The sequence below is a fragment of the Lonchura striata genome, chromosome 3 (genome assembly GCF_046129695.1).
Source record: "Lonchura striata isolate bLonStr1 chromosome 3, bLonStr1.mat, whole genome shotgun sequence".
Lineage (NCBI taxonomy): Eukaryota > Metazoa > Chordata > Aves > Passeriformes > Estrildidae > Lonchura > Lonchura striata.
This window is the reverse complement of record NC_134605.1, coordinates 78,260,759-78,286,063: the sequence shown is the minus strand read 5'-3', so window position 1 is coordinate 78,286,063 and position 25,305 is coordinate 78,260,759. Positions and strand designations below refer to the sequence as shown.

Sequence of the window (25,305 nt, the reverse complement as noted above, 5' to 3'; positions counted from 1 at the left end):
AAGGGGGTCCACCTGAAAACAATGTAACACCACCTGAAACGTCAACCATAAAGTGCCAATTGAGCTGCTAAACTGGAGACTGACAGCATCATAGACAGTAATTAATTCTGTAGAAATTATACAAGGCAATTAATTCAATTATTGCTTTCCACCCTCTCCATTCCCTACAGCATTTTGCAAATTTTTCCAAGACTACTTAATTCAGACTTCTCACTTACTATTCTTTTGCCATTATTATGTATAATTTCAATCACATACAAGTGAAGCTCATATGAAGTGACACTGTTCCTCACACACCTCATGGAGCAGCAAATAGGCATTGAGTGTAATTTATCCAAAGCTATAAAAGCATTTATGGCATACAGAGCATATAAGACCTGAAAGCAGGTTTCCTGCTTTACAGAAAGCCTAATCATTTGAATTCTCAAACCATGGGATTGACTGCACATAACACATTACAATTTAGAGACTGCAAAGCACAAGAAAATTATAAAGAATTTTTTAAAGAACAGGAGGAATATACAATATATCAAAGTATACAACTATGATTTTCAAAAAATCCATGCAAAAAAGAACACCAGTACCACTGAAACAAAATAAATGCCTTCCCCTCACTTCCCCACATTCCAGATATCCCCAGCTATTAATGCCTTATGCATGTGCTCTTCTGCTGTTGTGCAACAAAATGGGCTTTGCTAGGTTGCCCTGTATGACCCCAGAAGTTCCTCCTTAGACACTGGAGATTGAAAACAACCACCCCAAGAAGAAGAGTATAGTACAATACACTGAATTCACTCCAGTCTCAGGAATTTTTTATTGCATTTCTTATTGAGGAAAATAGTTTAGATCAGTGATTTAATGTATCTGTGAAAACAATAATATGGCTGAAAATTGGTAAGTAGTTTTCCTAATAGGAATTCTGTAACTTGAGTGTACTAATTACCCAAACATTCTTTTCAGTAAACTTATGTCTTAGCTCTTTGTGACAGAAATAAATCTACCTGCATAAAGCATAAACTGTGCTAACCTACCTACTCAAGAAATAAATTTAAAAAAAAAAAAAATTATTCACGCTGTCACCAATTGCTCCTGCAATTTGTTTAAGAGAACATTAAGATACTCTGCCAATATTGGCTATCACAAGAAAAATGAGGCTGCCATGGCTAATCAAATCAGTTTCTAACATTCAGATTTTCAACAACCAGCTCTGTGAGAGAAGGAATCACACAGGAAGCTTGTTACAGACAGTTCTACCCAGACAGATGTTGTCTTAAATGCTAAACCAGTAGCTACAAAAATCTGTGGTAACATCAACATCTCTCTATTACAGAAATCCAGATGTAAAAGTTTCTCCTGAAGCCTTTTATTTGGGAGCTAAATTATATGGACTTAAGTAATAACCAGTTTTCAGAAGTAATTATTCTGCAAAGTACTAGCAGTAAAAAACACACTAAAATAAAATTACAAGAACCATGCAAAGTAAGCTACTTTCACCCTGGGTGGGAAAACTCACTCTTACAGGGCTCCTCAATTTCATGTTTATTTCATTGCTGGCCTGTTGATAAATTGCTAATCTACAAATGGAGCACTCCAGTAACCACTACATAACTTGGCAAATAAAAAAGAAATATATATTTTCAAATAGCAAACACTCATCAACAATGCCAGAGTCCAATACAATGTAATAGAATTTCTCTCAAACTCTCTGTTCTCGTCAAATCTATGTTCTGCTTGTTAATCAAAATTACCAAAATATAAGTGGGGATCTTCATGCTACTAATTTTACTATTGAATTCTAGTAATCTGATGTCACTCGAGACATGAATTTGTAGTATTACAACAGAACTGACAGATGTGACTACTGGAAAGGTTACAGAGTCTCACCATGATTATTTCTTTTTGGTGGCAAATCACTAAGGAGGCAAGCATTTAGAAATTCAGAGTAAGGTTGTGAAAGTACCTTCAAAACATACACAGAATTTTAAATTACTTTAAAACATGAATAAGATTGATTTGGGGAAAATTCCAGGTATGCCTACCAAATCCAGTCAGAGTCAAAAATAACATAATACATAAAAGAGGAACTCAAGTAGAATTTAGATGCATATGTCAGATACTGAAATATAACAGTTTATGGTTTAAACATTTTTATTAAGGATTTTTGTTCACTAAAACTGTATAATGAAGCTACACCGATAAAAGCTGCATCACCAAAGCCCACCCTGAATGGGCCCCCTAACTGAGGCCCTAGACTGTAAGCTGATCTTGAAACAGAGATTTCTGGAGTTCACTTAAGTTAACAAAATGAATTAAGCATTTATATTCTAGCTTATAGAGTTATGTGTTGAATTTTAACCTTTTACTTAAGAAACCTCTGCCAAGGTACAAAAGGGCATAAGAAAATGAAAATTTCTGAAGCTTCTTGTATAAAGAACAATACCAAAAAGGACCGAAAATACAAAGAACCCAGATAAAGAGGCTCCTCTGCCCCTAAGCCTCCCGAGACTGACAGACGGGACTCAGATAAGCACCAAAAGACCGAAAGCGCACGCGCAGAGAGGGAGAGTTCAAAAGTTCAACCATGAGGAAGACCACGATCTTCAGCCCCAAGAGACCACCAGAGACCCCCACAGGACCACCACAGCAAACCATGCATTTCTAGAAGGACGTGGACCTATTTAGCATGAGAGGTGAAGACAGGCAGGCCCAGGGGTTGAATATGCACAGAAAAGTTGTGTAATGTACTGCATATGGAACACCTTTGTGAATAAAGGTTTAGGTCAGACTAAGGCTCAGGGCACAAGTCTTGGAGAGCAATCTCACTTGTGTCGGGTGCTAGCAATACATACCCACTTCATAACTACCCCAAGTTCTGGAGTCCATTTATTTATTCTGTGTATCATTTCAATCTGAGATAAGATAAAAGTGACACTATCCTCAGGTCTGGGTTGTGGGAGAAGAATACTTCCTCAAGAGAATTAAGTCCAGCAGCTTCGGGGTGGAGCCATAGCCCCAGGCTTATCTGCTGCCAGGTCTGTGTAGACTCTCCCCCAGCCCCGGGGAGGAGGAGAAGTTTTGGGTGCGTAACCTCCAAGCAGAGGCAGTGAATGCCCTGCACAAACTAGCTCAGCTGTGGGAACCCCCAGCCCAGGAACACCACATCTACAGGACATTCACGTGAGGGACAGCAGAGGGGGTGTCATGGTCCATCAAAGGTCCCCTGAATGGTTCCCCAGACCCTGCATCAGAGCACTGCACATGATGTAAAATTATGCAACTGACACAGAACCTTGCAAGGGACAGTGCCAAACTTCCCCTGCTCAGAGGAGGCACCTGGGCATTCCCACCTGACCCAACCATATATTAATCCACTGGATTCTATACTTTGTGGTGAAGGACCCTGCCCACCAAGAAGACCAAGAGGGGAGCAGCAAGATGTCATTGGGACCCATGAAAGGGCGATATGTTTCTATTCAATCTGTCTCTGTCACCCTTTCTGTGCCCCACCTACCTCTTTTTTCTATTTCTGTCTCTTTTTCTTTGTTTCTTTTACTGTTAAATAAACTGTATCCATTTTTTGGTATCAACATTTAACCTCATTTGGTTTTAATCTTCTTTTAGGAAATACTTTGACCCTCAGGATTATTACCATTTTATTCACAGAGTTCTGTTTGATCCTCTGTGATTAGAGTGGATCATAAAACCACAGATGCAAGAACTCTAACAAGAAAAATCCTACCAGTTCAAGCACTGAGAACAGGCACATATGCTTCACTGATCGTACTTTCTTATCGCATTACTGCACAGGTGCTCCTACCACGCTACACTGAGTAGTTCACTATCTACTTCATACCTAAACTTAAGTAAGATTAATGAAATGAGGATTCCCGTCTTTTAGTCACCGAATTCTTCTGATGTTTCAGGTCTGATACTGTTAAACAAATTCAGAATTTAACCTCGATCAACAGCAAAACCTAATGAAAAAACCCACAGAAAAAACACCACTTGCATGATTCATCTCATAGACACAATCAGAACAAATGGCACTAAACTTCTATACAAAGTTTAGTAACCAATTAAATTAATTATTCTTTGCCTGGCAGGCTCTAATCCCATTTCCTACATCTCCAGATGCACCAGACTGGCCACAACAGTACAGAGACTTACATGAAAGGCTGGAAAGGTCCTGTTCCAACCTGCATTGTCACAGTTTTGTTACAGCCCAGAACAACATGCAAACTGAAGCACACAGATAGAAATGGGCAAAACAGAAAATGAAATAGTGAGCCAGAACCACAAGTTTGTAGTGGTGGATGCCACAAGGTTTAATAAGGCAAAGTGCAGGGTCCTGTCACAGCAGCCCCAGGCAGTGCTACAGGCAGGAGGAGGAGTGACTTGAGAGCTGCTCAGCAGAAAGGGACACAGGGGTGCTGGTTTACAGCTGTCTCAGTATCAGCCAAAGCTGTGCTGCCCAAGTGGCCAAGAAGGCAAATGGTACCCAGCCTGTATCAGCAATGGTGTGCCCAGCAGGACCAGGGCAGTGATCATTCCCTGCACTCAGCACTGGTGCGCCCACATATCGAGTGCTGTGTTCAGTTCTGGGGCCCTCACTTTAAAAAAGACATTGAGGTGCTAAAGGGTGAACAGAGAAGAGCAACAAGGCTCATGAAGGGTCTCTTATGAGGAACAGCTGAGGGACCTGGGTTTGTTTAGTCTTGAGAATTCTAACCTGTAAGAAAACACTCAGAAATCCATTAGTTGCAGAGGAGACCTGGAAACATAAATGAACAAAAAATATTTCTGTACTGGTGTCCCAAACAAAGCCATCAACAACTTCTTCCTTAGATCTGAAAAGCAACACTTGAATAAATATTAATAATGACAACAATGTTTCAATTATTAGAAAATTTAACTTTACCTTCAGACTCTTTAAGTAGTTGGATAACATACTCGGGTGAAAACGATTTTCTTCAGCAACCTGTTCATCATATCTTGGTCCTAACATTGTCTTCAAAGGTAAAAACTTCCCTATGAAAGATAATAAAATTTTGCAGTATTTTATGCATACGTACTGTTACAACTTAGCCTTTCAAATCAACATGCTGAGTAGCTTTAGACATTCCCCTTCAAGAATTACAGTCAACAGTAAATTTGAATATTTTTTAGTTATGAGTTCTCAGAATTCACAAGTTAAGTTTAAAAGTTTAAGGGAAATACAGGTCAGTTCATCTAAAATGGAGTAATTTAACATTTTTTGCTAACTTTTAGTGTAATTAAAGTCGGGAGGGCTACAACACAACAGAGTATAGAAAATTTAAACTCAGTAGAGCTGAAAACATGAAAACAGCATTTTAAAATAACAGTTTGTCATCCAATCATGTAAACATCAGTTTTGATTACCTGCAAATATAACATACAGTAAGGATCCCTGCAAAAAAAAAAAAATAGGAACACTCTGTATAATCTCAAATAAGCATCTATCTTCCATGAAATAAACATTAGAAACCACAGAAGACAGACAGATGTGGAAACTATGAAGCTTTATGCAACTGGTTAGCTCAGGTTAGATGTTAGTGAGCAACATGAGAAACAGCCTCACTTTTCCCTTGAGATCATTCCAAAATTTACAGCTAAAAGGAGAGTTATTCTGTCATACAATCAACACTCATGTTAAATGGTAATAAATTATAATAATTTCAACTTTTTTGACTGTAAGAAAAATTTCCGTTTATTGCCCTTTGCCTTTTCATCTCAACAGTTACACACCCTCCACCCACCCTGGTAAAAGCTGTTGGGTTGGATACCTCCCCTCCATTTCCCCAGCTCTTCAACTACCTTTTTCTTTTTCAACTAATTTTCTTGCTTCTTTGTGTTCCTTGTCACCTCCAACACTATCATTCAGCCTCTCTCTGCTAGCCCTTCCACTTTACCTTGCAATATTCCTCTGTGCAGACTGATTACGCAAATCCTAAATTTACATGATCTATACTCAAAAATCTATCATCACCCTAATTTTTGAGAAACAACATCATGCTTGACAGTTTTTTGACTTTGCCACTTGTCACACCCATACTAACATATCTGCTCATTCATTATGGAACACAAAGAAGGTAACTAAGCTTTTTTAACCATGGCACTCAAGAACAGGAGCAGCACTGATGAAAGAGTCAATGGCTACATAAGAAAACCACCATCCTTTACAAGATGCTGGGAAAAGAGAAGAGTGCGAAAAGTGCCTAGAGGTTACAATTGTTTCCTGTAGCATCTGATATGAGACTGTGCGGTCGCACAGAAGACTCTCCCGTTCTCCATCTTCAGGAACAGAGAATGAACACATTCATTCTCTTCCTAGTAGCAAACCTTGATTTAGTGTCTGATTTCTTTTTGAGCAACCAAAATACATTCCTGTTCACTGACAGGAAAAGACAAAGTTGTCTAGTCAGCATCCCCTGCAGCATTTGAATGCCTACAGACAGCTGTGGAAGTGATGAATATTTCATATAGAGCCAATTTACTATGACTTTCAAAGCTGAAACACAGATATTTGGAAGTATTTAGGTGCTCAGCTTCTATAAATTCCAGTTTCTTCTTCTCTACCTGGAAAATCTGCTATTTGGTTTTTGTACAGATGCTTAAAAAAACTTCTTCCCCATGTGCATACAAGCTTCTCATAAAACATCATCAAGCTATTGAAAATCTGAGCTCTAATTCTAAAAATGTTTCTAAGCTTTTTGAGTAATATGGACAAGTATAAAGGAGGCAGTAGCTACGGTCTCTTCTACAGTTTTACCTTACATCTTGTGCTAAAGAAGTGATGCAGTAATACCTGATTGCAACTCAAGCTGCCTTGCATAACCTTTTGAAGATTAAAAACTCATTTGCTGAATTAGGAAATCCAACAGTAACAAAGTGATACTTTACATGAACATCAAAGCACCCCAAATCATTCAAGTACCTCAACTCCATTATGACAATAATTGTAACTCCTCAATAGAATTTCCAAATTAACTTCAAAATGTTACTGGAACCCTGACAACAGATTATTACCTACTTCGACAATTATGTTCAAATTTTTCAAATAGTTCTGGAAAATGGCTACTAAAAACTAATTTTCCAAATTAGTTACCTGTCTAACAGATGGTATTTCTTTAGGCTGAAAAACAGGTAAAAATTCTAAAAATAAGAGCCCAGTATATCAGAGCACAGACATCGAGTGGATAAATCTGAAGGAAATCAAAATAAACAATGTAAGGTATCACATTTTCTACATGTACATGCTCTAACTTTGTCACTTTTTTTACCTTCAAATATAATATATTATAGAGCATATATCCAGAGCATACCAGTGAAAAAATACTCTTAATTTAGCCTGATTTCCTGTGACATGAAGCTATCAACTCAAAACATGACATAAATAATTAAGTATGACCATGGTATGTTTAGATTGAGCATTGATTAGGAAGGCTAGACTGGGTAAAGTGTGAGGTTAAGGGAATAAAATTAAACAGTAAAATCCACCATTAAAAAAACCACAGTATTTCTACAAAGTTTTCTGATTCAAGAGAACTATGCTGGATCTAAGCATCCATTTCACCAAGTATGTCATCACCAACATAGACCAGTAACAGACAACTAGGAAAGAGAGTAAAATAATGCCAATGACAATCCATCATCCAGATTATTCTCCCCAACAACAAGCTATAGCTCAGAAACTTTCTGAACCAGAAACATTACTCTTATTTAAGGTGCTTTCTCATGTGCAATATGGATGCTTTCCATAATATCCCAGAGTTCTGCATGCTACATGTGTGTCTAGAACAGGATTTATTAATATGCATCAATAGAAGGAGGCTGGAAAACACTGCTGAGACACTTTTCATGCCTCTTCTTCTGTATCTTGCTAGCACTTTTCATGGCAAAATTGCCAAGAGAATGGGTTTTCAGTGGTCATGAAAAGCAGATACCTGCTGGGATGGTGCTGCCAAGGCAGTAAGGCTGAAGCAACCTGATCACTTCAGAGTTTAGCATTCAGAGGAAAGCTCCTTTCATCAAAATTACTGAAGTTCTACTACAATGCAATAAATGTGAAAATGTGCGATTCTGAGGATAAAACCAGAAAGTGGCACAAACTACCAATATTTAAAGAAGCGAATAATGGCAGACATAGATGAATTCACATTGTCCAGGATAAAGAGCCCTGTTAACCTGAATGAACCCAGTCTCACCAACAGGAGAGTTTCAGGACTCATTAGTACTTTTCTTGAGGTCATCTAGAAATCCTAGATGCCACAACTATGACACAAGAGCATCACAATCAAACACTCAATGAATACGAGTACACAGAAGCCATACTAAACTTTTTAGCAGCACTATTACTAATACACTATCAGATGGAAATAAAGTCGCACTCAGGTGCTTAGAAATCAGATTTAAACACTAATTAAAACTAGGATGTAACATCTGGGAGATAGTACCAACATCAATTAAACCCTAAAAATCCTCTCATGTAGAACTGCTAGATGTCTTTGAATGTAAAACAGCAAAAAAGGGAAGATCAGTGGCATACCTTTACTTTTGGTATATTGTTCACGCTAAAAAAAGTAAAAGGTGAATAAGAACACATCCTGATAAAGCACACAAAGAAATGAGCCAAGCACTTTCAGTTTTTTCACTTTGCATTAACTTCCTGTTCATGATTGCCTGGAATGGAAAATAATTACCTTGCAGTTCCTGAATATACACACACAAGCAGTGATGGCACAGCAGATGACACACTGATGACCCTCATTCATGCTTACTCTAGGTTGCTATTTCTGAGAAACCATGGCTCAAAAGACAAAAAAAAGCCACAACTAACAGAGATCAAGAACTTGCTGAGAAGAAGAGCACAGAATCATTAGTCTGTTTTTGTCATGGTCAAAGGCTTAGGCTATCAAATTTCTCTCATTAGATACAAAGTAATGTGTGCGGCCATGATCAGGAGAAAATGGACATGAGCATCCAACAACACTGTTATTTAACTGAGCCAAGTTCAGAGAAGTGTAAGGAACTTGATGGAAACCAGTAACCCATAAAATGAGCAACTGATGTTAAATACTGACAAATGCCAAATAATGCATATTGATGATTACTGAGGATTAAACCAACTGAAATGTCTCACCAGGTTCTAAATATTGTCATCAGTGTCTTCTATTCCACAACCAGCTGCCATCAAAAAATGTAAGATGACGTGGAAATGTGGGATAGAAAACACAAGAGTTGTACCTATTAAGCAAATCATGGCACAGTGCCAGTTTAAATAACACACTCTGTAGAACATGTCGTGTTTTGAAAAAATACCTTCACATCATCATAGAGAGGGATATGAAAGGAGTGAAAACTAGAAAAAAATGGCAAAAAAAAATAACTGTAGGCAGGAAGTGCTTGCATTATAAAGAAAAGAAGAACTTGAGAAAACTGAAAAGACACACTTGTTTACTTTATCTCACCAGGCAGCAGAGGAAACATTCACCTGAAGTCAGAATGATAGCTAACACACAATCAAAAACGCGTGTTTAGATGATAATGAATTCATTGCCATTATATGCCAGAAGACTTGCTACTGAGTAACAACCAAGACAGTGCATCATGGGCAAGAATATCCAAGAAGACAGCAACTACTAACAAACCCTGAAATACAAGTGTAACACTGGAGTGTTACACAGCTAAAGCACTCAGGAGCACATTGGTGACTGGAAGGGCACTATCAGTTAGCAGAATAACAAATTGACACAGGTAAGACTTCAGAGCATTCAGGAAAAAGAGACTCAAACATGGAAGAGGCTGCGCAGAGGACTGGTATCACAAAATTGGTCAGGGTGGAGGGGACCACAGAGGGTCATCTGGTCCAACCTCCCTGCTCAAGAAGAGTCATCCTACAGCATATTGCACAAGACTAAATCCAGATGGCTCTTGAATATCTCCAGTAAGGGAGACTCAATAATCTCTCAGGGCAATCTGTTCCAGTTCAGTCACCTGCACAGTAAAGCTCTTCCTCATGCTCAGGTAGAACTTCCTGTCCATCAGTTTCTACCCACTCCCTTTTGTCCTACTGCTCAGCACCACTGAGAGGAGCCTGGCTCCATCTTCCTGACCCCCCCACCCCTTTAGATATTTATACAAATTCATGAGATCCCTTCTCAGTCATCTCTTCTCGATGCTGAACAAGTTCAGTTCTCTTAGCTTTTTTCTCCTAAGAAAAATGCTCGAAGCCTCTCATCAACTTAGTAGCTCCAGTACGGCACCTTCTGCATGGCTGGCTGTCACGTCTCTCATCAGATGTGACAGACAGGAAAAGTTTCAGCCCGAAACTGAACCACTGCGAAGCGAGAGCTCCGCACTAAGGCCCCGGGGGGCAGGAGAGGGCCCGTACCCCCGCAGCTCTGGGTGAGGCGGGGCGAGTCCGTGTCAGACGGGGGCACAGCCCGGGGGGAGGGCGAGCCCGGCGCTGAAGGCAAAGCCCTGCTGCTGCCGCGGGCCGGGCTTTAAGGAGAACAGCCACCCAACGGGACTCGGGTCCGGGACAGACAGCGGCCTGGAGCTCGGGGTGGAGCAGCGCACAGCCGCAGCCCCGGGACAAAGAGGCGAGAGGCCGCGAGGAGGAGCGGGGCCGGCGGGCAGCGGCGCCGCAGCGGAGGGGCCGCGCCCGCCGCCGCCCCGCGGCCGGCACGGCCGGAGCGGGCCGGGCGCTCACCTGCCACGGGCTGGCCCCTCCTGGGGCAGTGGAGCCAGCGCGGCGGGATCTTGTTGTAGGACATGGCGGGGCCCGGGCGGCCCCGGGGGAGGGAGGGAGGCGGGGAGGGGGCGCGGGGCGGCCCCGGGGCGCTCAGCGGCCCCCGGCCCGCGGCGCCTCCATGGAGAGCCGGCCCGCCTCGGCCGCCGCCGCACACGGAGCGCCGGGAGCCGCTTCCGCTTCCGGGCCCCGCGGCCAGGGGCGGCGCCCGGCCGGGAGGAGGGCGGCTGAGCTGCGGCGCCTCGTTCCGCCCGGGCAGGGCAGCTGGCCGCCCGCTGCTGCAGGCTCCTCCTCTTGTGCAGAGAGGGGCCGCAGAGCTGGGGAAGGGGCTGGAGCGCGAGTTCTGTAAGAAGCGCCTGAGGGAGCTGGCGGCTCCGGGGGAACCGTATCGCTCTCTGCTGCTGACTGAGAGAAGGCTGCAGCCAGCTGGGGCTCGGCCTCTTCTCCCGGGCAACCAGCAGTAGAACAAGAGAACAGACCTAAGCTGCACCAGGGGAGGTTTACACCGGACATTAGGAGGAATTTCTTCACAAGGATGATTAGATATTGGGATGGGCTGCTCAGGGAGGTGTGAAGTCACCCTGGAGGTGTTTAAGGAAAGACTGGACGTGGCACTTGATGCCATAGTGTTTGGTCATAGGTTGGACTCAGTCTCGTAGGACTTTTACAGCCTAATCGGTTCTGTGATTCTCAGTGAGTCCCTCCGAGTCACTACAGGAAAGTAACAGGACCTGGGGGCAGCTGGGGGGATCATTTGTCCAGCCACAGGAGCAGTCAGCAAAGGCTGCTGCAAATGCAGAGTTTACACAGGTCTCAGGGAAGACTGAGCAGATGCTTCAAAGAGAGTGTAATCCATGGCTACTAAAGTAGCAGGCTGCATCAGGTTTGGGAAACAGCCTGACTTGAAAATAGCTGGAGGCTTGGGCAGACATAATTCCTCAGCTTTTACTTTTTGCCAGATGTTCTCTCACAGCCAGGAGTGGATGTGGAAGTGGGTAGATCCTCCTAGTAGTGCAGCATATTCTAATCAGGATGTAACAGACTTGCTAGTGTAGCAGAGATACCTCTGTCCTGAGCCTTCTCTTTTGTGAAAAAAGCACACCCAGAAAGATGGCATGCAGAGAGAAACAAAAACTTTGTTTCCATGCAGAATGCCAGTGAAAATTTTCCATCTGCTTTGTTACATGGATTCAGCTGAAGAATTGTAGCCCTGAAGTAATTGTCCATGTGAAGGAACATTTAAGGTGTGGCCTGACTTAACTCCTCTACCGACTAAACCCATACAGCCACTTACCCTCTCCGGCCTGTGGCAGGACTGGGGAGAGAATCAGAAGGGTGAAAGTGAGAAAGCTCAGAGGCTGAAATAAATGTAACGAAAATTAAGGAATTGAGTTTAGCCATTTCCAGGAAATCTGGGCTTCATCATTCACAACGGTGACATGGGAAGAAAAACACCAAATGTCCACTCTTTCTCCTGTTTTTTAATGCTGAGAATCATTACATACTGATTATTACATCACAGTATCATATGGTCTGGGATATCCCTTTGGTCAGTTGGGGTCAATTGTACCAGCTGTTCCAGATGTGTCCCCTGACAAATTCCTGTGCACCCCCAGCCTGCTGTCAGGGCAGCATGAGAAGCAGAAAATATCTCGATGCAGTGCAAGATCTATTCAGCATTAGCTAAAGCATCCCAATGTTCCCAATACTGTTTTGGTCACAAATGCAAAATGTAGCACCCTACAAGCTACTACAATGAAAATTAACTATCTCAGTGATGTCTGAAAGATGGGCTGGAAATAAATCCCCATAGACCGATGTTTATAGAGCAGGTATTGGTTTATTGCAGCACTGGTGGTGAGAGGGATGTCTCCACCTAACTCACCCACCCTTGTCTGTGCTGTAGTATAGTCATACAGTAAGTGTTGCTTAGTATCACTATGTCACTACAACATCATCATATATGTGGCAGAACTAATTTACATTGTTTGGTCTCATGGTTATTAGATCATACTTTTGGACTGCACTTGCACCTCCCCGGTTTGGGGGTCTTTGATGAAGGCTTCCAAGGTCTTCTTCACATCTGAACTTTTCAACTTTGTCTTCGGAGCATGCACAGTTACAGTGTTCCTTTGTCTGTCCGGTCTTAACAGACCTAAATTCTTTATTTTGTGGCTAATTGGCTTTGTACTTGCCAATTTTTCATTAGTATTATAATTATCCATATCTAAAACTATCCACCTGGTGAGTTTTTTCTTATTTTTTTTATCTATTCAGCATTAAGCTGAATAGACAAAAAATATATATAGTTAACCATATACTAGCCATTACATTGTATAAAAAGTTATGATTCAGGTTATATAGATATATAAAAAGTAATGACTTAGGTTATATTTATATCAGGTTATATAAATATATCAGGTTACATTTGTATATAAAAAAATCATGATTTAGCTTATATTTATCTCTTACAACTCAAGTTATATAAGCACCTTGTAATTGTGATCTTAGTTACATTGCCAAAAATCAGTACAGATGGCTTCAGTGAAGCATTAGGAAACAACAGCAATAGATTTTTTTTTTTTTTTACCTAATTTTCTAGTTATTTACATTTCAGTACTGTTCTGTCTGCACTTTTTGTTTTGCCATAAGCCAGGTGTGCTGCCTTTGCAAATCAGTAGGGGCCACAACTTGCAGAACTAACCAGAGCTGTGTGTACAGACTTAATAGGAAGCCCTTAGGTTCTGTGAATACATTGAAACAATGAAAATAATTTTATCCATCTAGCATTCATTACAAACTTTATTACACATTTTCCTCACACATTTTATAACTGGGTTTTATTAAACATAGTTTCTTCCCTAGAATATCCTCTCATAGTAATTCAGGTATTCAGCTAGGTAGTTTGCATAACTGAGTCATTAGGTTCTTGTACTATGTTAGAAGTTTCTGAATTTTGTCTTCTAAGGCTTTTGTCACCATCAGACACTAATCTTCTCATCCTAGCTAAAATTGAAGGTCTTGCTACAGCAAAAGACTAATCATATTATTTTCCCTAACTGCTAAATGCACTTCCATTATATTGTTACTTTATGCTGTTTGAAATCATTTCCTTTACAGAACAAACAAGCAAAAAGTCAGACACTAGGTGGTGGCAAAGACTGGCTGGAAAAGAAAATGAACCAAGTGCAAGGCATGCTCAGAAAAAGTGAGAAGCAAAGAGCAACAGCAAGATTGTATCTGATTTCAGTAAATTATGGGCAACTTGCAGTAATGTTAGCAGTATGGCAAAATCAGGAATGAAACCATTTGGAGAGGGGAAGATTAGTACAAAAAGATATTATGAATGAGCAGTAATAGATTCTCATCACCTAGATTTAAGTGTCTGATACACTTTTGATCAAGAGTTGCAGATCAGAAATATCATTATTTTTATATATAATATGTAGTTGAAATGGGAGAATATATTTTATTTAGCAATGCATAAGGCAAGTAATTGTTTACAGCTGATGTAACATGTAATATGCATATATATATATATACTTTGCCATATTAGACACCTTGCCACTATTTGCACAGGCATCTGGTGATGTTTGCATGTGACATCAAACACTCTGTGAACAGGCATGTCCTGCTTGCCTTTATACCAACAGTTAATCTGAGTCTTCTGGTGTACCAGCATGTCTTCCTGTGATGTTCTAAAGCTGACATGGCTGTGTCTGAACAAGGACTGTGAGGGTGGCTGTAGTGGTCATTTCAAAGATTGCTTTGAGAAAACAATGCAAAGTGTTAATAGTCAATTATATAATATTCCTCTTTACTGTATATCAATTTTCTTTTATCTTAGAGGTACATAGATGCTTGTGCACTTAATTCTGGTTTCTGCTCACCAGTTTTAATCCTTTTCCTGGCAGAGCAGACACTACAGTAAAGAAGTCATTTTCCCAGGATGCAGATCATTCTCTGTGCCATGGGTATCACTGCTTTGGTTTCAGCTCAACCATGTTGGTTTAGGTAGTGGGGAGCTGAGTTTTTTTTCTTTCTTGACTTTAAACCATTAAAAGTTTACATTCCACACAGGAATGACACACACACATTTTAACTCTTTTTCCTAATTACATACTGAACATTTACCCAAATTGTTGCTGATTAATAATTTCACACTTTTAATGTCATAAATTATGTAGCTACTTATAATATAAATGTAAGTTACCTGTTCTACAGAAAATTAATAAATTAGGTATTTCTCCTGACAGAACACATGGTGTTGCCCTCTTCTATAGTGACACAGGTCAATGACCCTGTTACTCTTATGCTTCAGTATGGCATTATTTTCCATGTGCTCATAAAAAAATAATGAAAGCAATAAGAACAACACCCCTTGGGATGCTCTATGAAACAGCCACTTCTGACTCTATCTAGTAAATGCATCTCTTGAAAAAAGAAACAAGCGAAAACCCCCAAACAAACAGATTAAATCTCAGCTAAACTGAGATTGCAAAAGAATTTAATTAAGAGAAAGTAACTGTGAAAGAAGCTAACTGTATGCAAACATGATTAATATTATATTATTTTTCCACTTTGTGGTGTAGGTGTTCACTTGGAAAGTGACAATGCAATAAGCTTACAAGTATATGGAACATAGAAAAATATGGTTTTTATTTACTAATTAAATTGATTTATTCCTTGCTTATTGGTTTTAATGTTCATAGCAAACTGACTTAGGGGTACAGTATTCCTTTATGACTGATTTCAGCATGCATGAATCTTGTGGGGATGGGTGAGTACTGCTGAATAAATATTTTAACTTTGTTACTGTAGCTGTATTTTATTCCAATAGTAATTACATTCTAATGCTATCATAAGAAAAAAAACCCTGAAAATAGTAAAATTAAAGCATAGTTTTAGATTTCAGCGGAAGTTAATATTATGGTTGCTTATGGTTATGTTCTCTAATACATATGTAAGCTTCTAAATTAAAAAATGTATGAGTATTCACTGACTCTTAAAAAGAAAATTCTAGGAATGTAACATTTTAAATTGACTCCTATTTGTTGAGTATCAACAAATGTTTAAGAACCTAACTTCTGAGACAAATTATGTTTTCAGGTTTGAAAATTAAAGTAAGACTTAAAAAGAAAGTTATTTTATTCCTTATGTGTACAATATGAAAAAGGGATGTTGAAACAAAGTTTTGAGTGCCATACTATATTTGAGAAAATAAAATGTCATTTACAGTGTTGTTTCTACAGAGAGCTTTGAGAGAAAGAAAGTCAGCAACAAAATTGCCAGTCTTTAGTCTTTGTGACATTAGGGGGCATCACAACCTCACAGACTGAGAAAGATGTAAGTTAAAATACAGTTACTTTTCCTGTCCAAAGTAAACAGGGAACCGCATAAAATAGCAAAATCAACTCCCAGAATCATTCTTTAGTGCAAGGTTATGATACAGTTCTTAATAAAATTTCAAACAGAAGCAATCCAGACATTCACTACACCTTCCTTTTTATAAGAGTAATAAAATTAACAGACTAATGGTTGCTATATATGCAGCCTTCTCAAGTTTATTTAAATCTTGAAGCTTCCTTTCAACTGAAGTCTCTATGGTATCACAGTGTTAGTTCAATCAGTGGAGTGAATCTCTGTATGGGCAGGGAGCACAGGGTAAAACTGGGGCAAAGCTGCTTTAAATCTGGGTCCCTGGACTGGGTATTATGTTTGGGGTAATCACCATAGCTGTATGCAAACATTAGTAATATAATATTATTTTTCCACTTTGTGGTGTAGGTATTCACTTGGAAAGTGAATCAAATCAGTCTACAACACCAAACGTGTGTGCTGCACTGATGACATGTAAATCTCACACTGCAAGGAACATTAGCAGTCTTAGACAAGACATGCAGACATGGCAGATTATTTACCTAATAGATGATTTACTTTGTAGATGATTTACTCTGTAGATGATTTACTCAGTAGATGATTTACTCAGCAGATCTATCCAGGAAGAAGGTGTCTGTCCAGAGGGTTGGTGTGCTTGAAGAGGGACAAGAGCTGTGACTTCATGCACTGATTTGCAGGCCTGAAAAATAAGATGCTTTGCTATTGATCCTGTTCAGCTGAACTGATAGTGTGTTTGATGTATCAGAGATAAGAAGCTGGACAACAAGCTTATAAACAAGGCACCTGTCATTCCTGGAAGGCTAACGCTGGTCTCCCTAGTGTTCTTAAAGTTTGTCCTAGACAACTGAGGCCTTACTTGCATCAGCTCTGAGGGATGATTTTCAGTGGAAATCCACAATGTAAAAAATATCCACATGTAACATTGAAGAATATGTGTTCTACTGCATAAAATGAATCATATGGTAGTAGGGTGCTTTGAGTATGGATGAAGTAATCAAACAATTAATATGTCACAATGGAAAATGACTAGTAGTAGGGCAAAGTATGACATGATATATGAGAAACTCATCTAATTTAATTAAGTGGAAAGTATGACTCATAGTCTTTGGAGCTGGGCTGGGGAGTGACTGGATTCCACAAAGTACAGCAGTGTTCTGATGCTATACTTTCTAGTTTCTCTACTGCCTGAATATGGACACCTTAGTAAAAAGCTTGCCCTGACTGGAGGCTGTGGTTAAAACTAATGGAGTAACTGCAGTCCTGGCTAGTGAAAGAGGCAGACCAGGGCAGAAATAGCTGTCAGAGAGCTATCACTTCTCTACAGCCTGAAATAGCAAAGAGAGTGGCAGTGTTTCAGCTTATAAACCTGCATACATGATGATTAAGATCTGGGTTATTATACTGGCAGAAATCTTTCTCATGCAATCAGTCACACAAATAAAGGTTATTACCCATAGGCACTCTCTAAGATTTTCTGCATCATAATTTTGTACCTATAGATATATATGCTATGATTTTGTATGTGAATATATAGCCTGTGAAGAATAATACATCTAGGAGCTATAATAAAGTACCTGAGAAAATACATACAGACCTGATTTTATTTATAAGACCTCATTATACAAAATATGTGTATCATACTGTACAAAAATAAATTATGACCAGAGTCTCTCTTTTGAGGTGCCTGAAGTTCTAAAAATACCCCAAGAAACTGGCCAAAGGCAAAGGAAGGGAATACAGACTAAAGCAGAGAGATCAGCCTGACAGCCCCACAGACTTTTTAAAAATCAAATCTGAATATATATGTTCAATGCAAATTAAGTTATGGTAATGTATGAGTATGGTTATATATATAATCAGATGCTCAAATGTTGCTCTTGTGAGGTTAGTTTCACTTTCTGTTGGTATGCATTGTAGAACAAGCTGTACAAGAACACATGCTACTCTTTCCCAAAAAAAGCCTCATTCCAAAATAGAGAGAGGGATGTGTATCCTACATCTGCAGCACCACTGATCTAGAGAACTTTAGGAATAAACTAGTAAATGTAATTTTAAATGATGATTTTGAATAGGTTGTAAATTCTTGTCATCCAAGCATTCCTTAGAGAAATGGAAAAAAGAATTATGTTTGGAATATGTCTGTAACTTCCTGTGCTTGTTTCACATTCTCACCACTTTAGGTTTCACAGAGCAATGAATTTTATGATGGACATGATGAAATAGACTTGGCCTCAGAGAACACAGTGCCTGCGGTCCATTGCTGTTCATACAGCTACAGTTGGAGTCAATGCCACATCTTTCCACTGCTGGCTTTACCTACTGCAACTAGGTTAAGATTAATGAAAAAAAACCTTATCATCCTTATCCTCAAACCTTCATCAGTGTGGAAAATGTCCTTGTCCAGATGGACTTTAGGGAATTACTCGGAGAGGATAAGTTCCTCCAGAAAGGGAAGAAGGGAAGAAAATTACTCTGTACTGGCCTGAAATGAATTTCTGAGATCTCTGAGTAGTTTAAAGTTTTGGGTTTGCAATCTGTACATTCTGAAAGAGTTCAGGCTGTTACTGGAAAAGGTTAACACTTCTTCAAAAAAGTCACTTTGTGAAGTGTCTAGATCAGCTACAGCTTCTCAAAAATCCCCTTTGGGATAAAAATCATCACATGTCCTTGTACTTTCTGGGAGTTAGATCTGCTTAAATTATTTTAATATTGTATTTTTTAACATAATTGGAACTTTGTCAGAGATATACTGTATCACACATTCTAGGCTTTCCAAACCTCAGTGAAAGACTTATCAGTCTGTGTGAATTTAGGCCTGACCAATGTTCTCTAACACAGAGAATTAGAAAAACATGCCAGCGTGTGTTGCTACACAACAGCACAGAGTCGTGAGCAGAAGGAAAAATGATTAATTATGTGTAAATTATTGAACAACTACACAAGAGATGAAGATGTCCAAATGACTATAAACAGCATGTACACAATGCTGGTCATACACAAGGTTATGCTGTTTTCAAATAGGAAGTCTGTTTTGATTATTTGTCTCAGATTCAAAGTTTGATTACCACAGAGGGAACAGGGAGAACGAAAAGACAAGACATTTTGTCCTGAAAAACAGCCCACTTCATTACTTTCTATTCTTCTCTGTACTGCAGTTGTATCAGCTTTGAAACAAGTAGAGCTGTTGCTAGGTGATCTTTGTAGCTGAAATTTCAGCCAGGCTGAAAAGAGTTTTTATATCTCTAACAGCATAAAATTAAATTCTAAGGCGTTAATAACTGTTTTCAACACAACCCTGCTTCTAAATATGGGCCTCTTTCCTTGGGCCAAGCCAACCACCAGCACAAGCAACACACTTTCGTAGGCTCAGGTCAATGTGATTTAAGTGGTAGCAGCTGCAAACCCTCCCTGAGCATTTCCCTTATCTCAGCTGGGTGCATCTGGCTAGAGCACCCTTTCTTCTCCACAAGGATTCCTCCCTTGTGCTGAGCAATTGTCTGGGCAGTGGGACAAGGCTGGGAATCAGTGCAGCCAAAAAACAAACAAGTCTTCCACTCCCTCCTTGCTTGGCTCAGCTGGGTGGAGTTCCTCACTCTGGTTTTTTTTGTTGCTGCACATGGAGTCTGGATAAACTCAGGGGGAAATGCAGTGGATGAAAAGGAACAAGTTGGCATGGCTTGGGCAGGAAAGGAGCTGTTTGGACTGCTTTGACACATGCCTGGCATTGCAGACAAATATTGAAACAGAGCCTCAGATTTTCTTATGTTTGTGATCTATCATGGAAATCTGGGTCAGCTTTATGTGTAAAGCTGAACTAATTGAAGTTAGAACTGACATTATTAATCCAGATATTGAAATAAACATGACATTTATAGTAACTGAAGAATGTGGAGGGAATTTTATTGTTGAGTCTTCAGATTTGCAATATAGAAAAAACAAAGTTAAACCCAGGACAGTTCTCATATAACCACAGTAAGCAAACTAGGGTTATATTCCCTGTTTTAAGCTGTATTTTGTTCCATCTGTTACTGACACCCACTGTCACCATAAACAATTTTTTCTTTTACTTTTGGGTGGCAAAACCACATGTACAAAAATTGGCAGTTGCTTTTCTTGTTTATGGGGTGAGGGCTACAAAGGATGGCTCAATTGCATTCATCGTCTGTTCAACGACAAGTATTATTTTCTTCTACACAAACCATAACATCCAAAACCCTGATAAGTAACTGTCTATCCAGTTTCAACAGCATTAGTCACCTTGGAGATACAGAAATTTCTGTATCAGTTGGCCTGCAGTGAGTACTTGCCAGCCCGCAGATCCACCCCAGCCAATCTGTGGTGGTACAAGCAATCTACCACCTGACCTTATTTATTCTCTATTCGGCCTTCTAGAGAAGAAACCGGGAGCCAAGCTTCCAGAGCTCCCTGTGGGATCGCTGATCTCTTTCTGCCCTAAGGGCATGCCATTTCTACAGCAACTCCAAAAACTCTTCTGCAGTGAGAACTCACTTTCAATCACACCTGCTATTGAATAGGTTGCCAAAATACAAGTATTTCAGCCTACTAGCACACTGGCTGAGCCAGCACGATGTATACACAAAGTACATTTGTTAATTTACTTTCTTAGAAGTTGTTCATAACAACAGTGTAGCCTAGAAAAAAGAATCCACTAACCAGTAAGTGAAACTGAGAAAGGAAAAAGTGGCTCAGTAGTAGCATTCCCTGAGGGAACTGTTCAGAACTGAAAAGGGATTTAAAAAAAAAAAAACCAAAAACCTAACACATAAAACAGTGTAACACAGAAAATTTTTGATAGGACTCCCCAGTGTTTGCATCATCCAGCTGCCTTTTCATAGAAGTAATACATACTATTAAAGATAGGTTACCTAGCAGGCAGCAGTGACAAGTCATGCTGCTCTATATGTATCATGAATGTAACATGGTGTTATGTTCAACCGAGAAAACCTTTATTTCCCAGGTATTGTTCAAATGGATATCAGCAGGATACTTAATTCAAAGTCTCATTACAGACTGGTAGAGAAACAAATATAGTTTTGTCCCAGTCTTTGTTGTCTGTTAGCCAAGCTGAACTATTTCTGAGACAAAGAGTTGACTCTTATCTTGAAGCATAGCTTATAAATAATCAAGGACAAAGAACATGTACAAGTGATTTCACAACTGTGAGTGCTGATGAATGAATGCCGCAACCAAAAATTCCTACAGTGCTACGTAAATTCCAGTAGTCGTCAACAAGTTACACAAACTTTCTGGTTTATATTAACACATAAGGGAAATATGTTCCATGACTCCTACTTTGCTGAATGTCCCTATCAGTTGCCTCACTGCTCAGTTAAAGTGTAAGAAACAGACCCTAGCATTTGGTTGGATTGAAGTCTTTGCAATCATTGCTGATAGGTATTTTACATACTAAGATTGTACATACTTACTAAGATCTATACAGCTGACCAGTATTAAAAACTGAATTTTAACAACTTTTAAGCTTGACTTTTTACAGCTGTTCTACCCAGTACAGTCCAACATTATTTTTTGTTTTGAAACAGATGTTTTATCACTTTTGTAGAATTAGTATTTTGGTCATGACTTGCATTTTTTCAATTGTCTGTCCAGCACAGACAGTATGAATTATCTTGAAAAAAGGAATTGATTTGCCATACTAAAGTATGTACCTATGACTCTTGGTGAACAAAAGAAAGGAACTGCTTTGGCATATCCTGTACTCCAAACATTCCATCCCATCCTTTTTTACCACTATTTCTTTCCAAGGTCTGTTTCAGGTAATAAATATAACACATCCCATTGAGTTTCATAACTTCTACAAAAATACATCCAGCTCTTTGTAGAGTCGCCAAAAGCCCTGTATGAATGCATGCCAAAATGTAGGCAGGGAGACAAGAATTTCTTGTAGCAGTAGCCTTACTACAGTATTTACTTAATCTTTCTATGGTTAAAAAAACCAACAATATAGTTTGCTCTGGGGACTTGCACATATTGCATCACCTCACCATGTCATGTCCTATTTGGTGTTCTGTAACACCAGCATTGGGAGCCTACGTAAGCAGCAGCTGATTGATTTGCACCTCTTACCAGATACATCACAGCACTCAGTTATACTAGCCTTATTTTGCAAGTAGTTTGTAATTTTTTATTTGCATTTGTTGGCCTATTGTTAAAATAAATCAGAACCAAATAATAAGACCTAGCCTCTCTCCAATTATAGACATTTAATTTTTCCATAATACCTCCTGTTTAGTATAATTATCTGCTATAGATGTAGTTTCTGACTTGCCAGTGCCTGTGGTTTGATTTTAAAGCAAGACAACTCGTGGTGACTGTTCTGGATACAAGAAGCTTTGCAGAAGACAGCAGCAAGGAATTATAGAAGAAAGTGTAAGCTAATTTATTGTGACATTTTAAAGGCTAAAGAAATGTATGACATCAAAAGAAAATAGATCAGCAGAAGCCTCGGCCAGGACCTGCAGATAGCCATTTGAAATTTGAGGCAAACAGGAATGAAAAACAACAAGGGCAGCTAGAAGAGGACACAATTGAGCTAATAAGGCTGGTACCTTGCCACTACAGTAACACAGATGTAGTAAGTCATGCAAGTGCAGAGAGAAGGTAAGTGGGATCAAAGAACAGCACCGGGAACTGATGGGGTCCTGAACAAGGTTTTTCCAGGGGAAATGGGGTACAGCTGGCGGCTGTCAAAAATGGTGAACGGAGCAGGGGAAGGGGGTGGGGTGTGGGGACACAGTTTTAACTTTCCAGTTCCTCTCAGCAGACAAAAGAAAGCTGATGGCAGTGGAGCAGGAGAAATGAAAGGCTTGTAGTTGCACATCTCTTTCTTCAAAGAGGGAAACAAAACCAAACTAGATTGGTATAATCAACTATAAATGGCATGCAGGAAGAGTTTTGGAAAATGGAAAATCACAACGTTGCTTAGTGGTGAGAAACTCCCCATCCCTTCCAGCTGAGGACACGTCACTGGAAAAGTCCCAGCCTGAGAAAAAAAAATCCACTGAGTAAACAAATTGCATAGGCAGTGAAAACAGAAAGTGGAACAAAGTCAAATGATACTTTGACTTTAAAGGAGTTTATTTTCATTTCATTTTTATTTAGCATTTCCTTGAATGGCATCAGCTCAAGTTCAGACAAGAAAAATCTCATTAGAGTGAAAATGGCTGGTAAACTTCACTGTTGATATTGAAAGAAAGCTCACTTATTAAAAATCTAGGATTTCAACCTGGGAGTTCTTGAATTTTCAGCTACTGGGTATAGTAAAATGATCCCACTGACAAACCAGATACCCAGGATTGGGCAAGTTTGTGGTTTTTTTTCCCCTTAATTTACATGTATTTCTAGACAAAGAAGTCCTTAACTAAACCCTTCAGAACAACTCCCTGGGCATGGCTCTTTGTCTTGCAAGCAAGTTCAGCAGTGAGAATTTTTCCAGCTTGTCTAGAAAGAAAACAAGGGGAAAATTTCCTCGGTGACAATGATACAAGAAATACAGCGTTGGATAAAATTCTAGGATTCTTACCTCTCTAACTAGCATTCATAACAATGAAAATACTGACATAAATTACCACCCTTCTCTGACAAAAATCTACTTTCAACAAAGGTACTTCATAGTAACTAATCACAGCAATGTTAACTCGAATTCTGGAAACAATTACACTGGCAGCACTTTGTAACAGAGGAAAATAACCAAGGTAGTTTTACTTTTGCTTTTCTGCTCCCCCACTTACTGAGTGCTACTGTATTCTGGCTTATGCACATGACAGTCCAACCCTGCTAGCAAACATATTCACATTCTCACAGACTTGGGAAGAGGATTGATTAAGAGTCTTTGGGCAAAGAGGTTATAAGTTTTTTGTTAACTAATGTGTATAAATAGTAGAAGGAAACCAGAACTGCAGGAAGGTTTCAAATTTTGATTATAATTTTTCTTGTTACAAGATAAGGGTAATATTACTGCTGTCACAACAGGGGGCACAAGGATCTTGACTGCTAAGGTGGAAGCTCAGGGCTCAAGTCCATTGATCACATCTCTAGTTTTGGAGCTTCAAACAGAGAAAACAGCAATAAAAGCTTTTCTGAGGCACTAAGCTGAAGGGGAAATGTGAAATTCAGTCGTGTTTCAATTCCTGCACCTGATGCAGTTACTGCATTAAGCTTTCTAAAAGAGAAGTGTCATCAATTTTCCATGTGTGCTCTTACATGCAAGGCAGGAGGTTCCAGGATGTGGCTAGGCTGGGGACAATGCCAGAAGTACAGACAATGCTCGCAAAAATGTACTAATTGGACTAATTTATAATTTTTATAGGAATGTTTTTCCTCAAAGAAATTTTCAGGCAATAAAACCAGTTGTGACAATATTGTAAACATGATCTGCTGTTATTTAAAAGTTGTTTTTTTTCATGAGTACACATTAGGGTTGATCAGGACAAAGTAGTATGGCATCTGACAGCCAGAACCTGTATTATGTTGGATGACATCTATTGCAAGAGATGTCTGTCTTAACACTCTTTTCAGTTTTGGTTAACACAGCTTGCTAGAAGAATTGATCTAACTCCTGTGGAGAGCTGTTGATAATTTGGAAGTTTTGCAATTTTTTGTCTTTTGGTAGTACAACCATGCTGTTTGAAACCATTTCAAATAGTTGCATCTGTCATGCTAAAAAGTTTGCTCTTGGATTCAACTCACATGCTGTTCCTCAAACTGGTAATTCAGTCAAGATCTTACTCATGAGAGTAAGTACCACCTAAAAGCTGCACATTGCAACTAAAAATTTTGTGTATTTTAGATACAAGACACACACAAAGTTGATGCATTTACTTATTGAGCATTTGATGCAGTTAAGCAAGACTGGAAAAAAAGTCTTAAAGGTGAAGTGTTGGTGAAGTTCTTTCTTGGCTTTGTGTGACCAGGCTTTTTCTCAGTTCTAGTAAGGTTTTATCTGGTAAAGCTTCTTTAAATAGCATGGATACAGAAGTGGATCAGAGTCAGGGAATAGAATACCTCACAAATGAGGGAAGTCTAAAAATGCACTGAATGAAGCAGAATCAACCATACCTTAATCACAAAAAGGATTTGCACAGTCAGACCTTACA

General features: G+C 39.4%; 1 protein-coding gene across 2 annotated transcripts in view; it reads right to left on the bottom strand.

Moving 5' to 3' along the window:
- RNGTT (RNA guanylyltransferase and 5'-phosphatase) overlaps nt 1-10,859 on the bottom strand; it is a 169,530-nt gene extending 158,671 nt beyond the window's left edge. For both annotated transcript variants that reach the window (XR_002466815.3, XM_021545647.2), the window contains exons 1-2: nt 10,733-10,859; nt 4,919-5,028 (exon numbers count right to left, since the gene is read on the bottom strand). Coding sequence is in view for 1 of the 2 variants with exons in the window: in XM_021545647.2 (XP_021401322.1) it covers nt 4,919-5,028; nt 10,733-10,796 (174 nt within the window). In the remaining variant the exon portion in view is untranslated. The remainder of the gene's footprint in view (nt 1-4,918; nt 5,029-10,732) is intronic.
- Between the last annotated feature and the right edge of the window lie 14,446 nt (nt 10,860-25,305).